Raw genomic sequence first — 2,391 nt, 5'->3', positions numbered from 1 at the left:
CAATAAAAGTATAAAAATAAAATTATAATTATAAATTATTTCAGTTACAATTTTATGTTTTTCTGTTAAAACTTAAAAAAAATTTGTATTTTAATAAAAAGTAAAATATTAAAAGTGAACATTTTTTAAACATTATTATATTTACTGCAATTCATCAAAACATTAGCAATTGTGATACAATAATATTTTTACATAAGGCTAAAGGAATATTTAAGGAAAGTCCATAAAATCCCTTTTTTTTACCATAAAATATTAATATTGCAAGGATCATTAGAAATTTCGATATCCATATCTGAATAACGAGATTCAAATACAGGTTTTTAGTAACCTGCTGGTTACGTTTCTTCTTTTTCTAAGCAACCACATTCACGTGACCAGCTGCCGATACTGAAAGGTGGCAAACAGTAGATGGAGTTGAACATCCCCATTTTTTTTTTTTCAACAGTTGGAGCATGCAAAGTGAAATTATATCTGGTAGCTGAGGTATACCTACAATTTGTAAGTTGTTGTTATTGTTATCTATTGTCCATTCTGTTGTATTTTAGGCCTGTTTTTCTTAGTTTACATAACTTTAATCATCACAGGGTAGGAAGTGCTGTATATAAGCATTCTTTCCTGATGATAACTTCAATTAATTAAATTGCTTTGATTTATCTTACTACATTAATATAGATATATATATTCATCTCATGATACTAATATCTCCTTTCAAAATACATTTTTTTTTTTTCCTTTTAGCACTGTTTTATTTCATGTAGCTTTACTGATGAAATCTTGTGATTCTGCCTTGTGCAATGTACCACATTCAGAACAGTTTAAGAAGGCAACTGATGTACCAATAGGCTTAATGAAGACTTGATAATGTGTGTTTACTTGAAATGTCACTAGTTAATAAAAGCTTTTTAAACTGTTTATTTTTTAGTTTATTTATTCTTATGTGTATATCACTTTTGTGGGTATGTTTTTTTTTTAAATAACTGTCAGTAAACAATGGCTATAAAACCTAAGTCAGAACTTTACAAGTTTTCAAAGAAACATACAAAACAGACATAGTTTTCCTGTGGCTTTTATCTAATAGTTACCTCAACCAAGGATTCCGGTTTTATGTCACTAGTTTACATAATAGTTATCTTCAACTATTTAAGTTTCAAAATTTTCTCAATGTTTTGAAATATCTATAGCTACATAAAATTGTACTAACTTGCATCAGTATATTCTAGGTTTAGTTTTAAGTCTAGTTTTGATTATTTCATTAATTAATGTTTAAAATGTAGCATAAACAAAATGGATGTTTTAAACCACTTGTCATATCATCTATATATTTATAAAGCATGAAAAAAAAGGACACATACGTAACATATACAGGTACGTGAACTTGTTTTTCAAAATGTTATGTTTTCGGAACAAGCAGAACCTGAATATATGATTTAAAGCTTAATCTTCTAATTTTACATCTTCAAAAAAAAACTTACCTCGTGAGCTTCTGGAGACTGAGCAATAAATCCTCCTCCATGGCAATGAATCAGAAGCTCCCGTGATGGGGGGAGAACATCTGAAGTCTTACGTTTAGATTTTTCATTCAGTTCCTACATTATAAATAAAAACTTTATCTTCACTTTATAATATGGTAATTTGTACTCATAAAGATGTTCACTCCTAAAAATACACATGGATTGAAAAGATTTACAGTGTGCAGAGCTTCTAGTATTATTTCAAGCATACATATAATTTTATTACTCAACTGCTCTTAAAGTCAATTACAGTATTATGTATATATAACTGGAGAAAAATTTAGATATCAACAGTAGACTAAGACAATGTACAATAAAAACACATTACATAAGGATGAAAAATGTTTCATTTCACTAATCTGGATCTAGACAGCACACTTATTTGTAAAGCTATTTCAGTTTGAAGATTGCTGTTATGTTAAACTTATATTAAAGCTTTTCTTCATTACCCATTCAAGCCATTTCCAAGCATTATTATACACTATGCTGCTGCTTCCTGTCCATAATTATACAGCTTTTCCATGGACTACAGGATGAGATTTACTGATAGAGGTTATATTATACACTATGCTGCTGCTTCCTGTCTATAATTATACAGCTTTTCCATGGGCCACAGGATGAGATTTACTGATAGAGGTTATATTATACACTATGCTGCTGCTTCCTGTCCATAATTATACAACTTTTCCATGGACCACAGGATGAGATTTATTGATAGAGGTTATATTATACACTATGCTGCTGCTTCCTGTCCATAATTATACAACTTTTCCATGGACCACAGGATGAGATTTATTGATAGAGGTTATATTATACACTATGCTGCTGCTTCCTGTCCATAATTATACAACTTTTCCATGGACCACAGGATGAGATTTAT

At 29.5% G+C, this 2,391-nt stretch overlaps 1 protein-coding gene across 5 annotated transcripts in view; it reads right to left on the bottom strand.

Annotated features, from left to right (window-relative positions):
• The window catches only part of LOC106473146 (hormone-sensitive lipase-like), a 58,722-nt gene that overhangs the window by 39,294 nt on the left and 17,037 nt on the right, over window positions 1–2,391 (bottom strand). For all 5 annotated transcript variants that reach the window (XR_002613595.1, XM_022401635.1, XM_022401637.1 and 2 more), the window contains exon 4: window positions 1,473–1,586. Coding sequence is in view for 4 of the 5 variants with exons in the window: in XM_022401635.1 (XP_022257343.1) it covers window positions 1,473–1,586 (114 nt within the window). In the remaining variant the exon portion in view is untranslated. The remainder of the gene's footprint in view (window positions 1–1,472; window positions 1,587–2,391) is intronic.

This window comes from Limulus polyphemus, unplaced genomic scaffold (assembly GCF_000517525.1).
Source record: "Limulus polyphemus unplaced genomic scaffold, Limulus_polyphemus-2.1.2 Scaffold5927, whole genome shotgun sequence".
NCBI lineage: Eukaryota > Metazoa > Arthropoda > Merostomata > Xiphosura > Limulidae > Limulus > Limulus polyphemus.
Note: the sequence above shows the minus strand (reverse complement) of the source record. Positions and strands in the feature narration are given on the sequence as shown.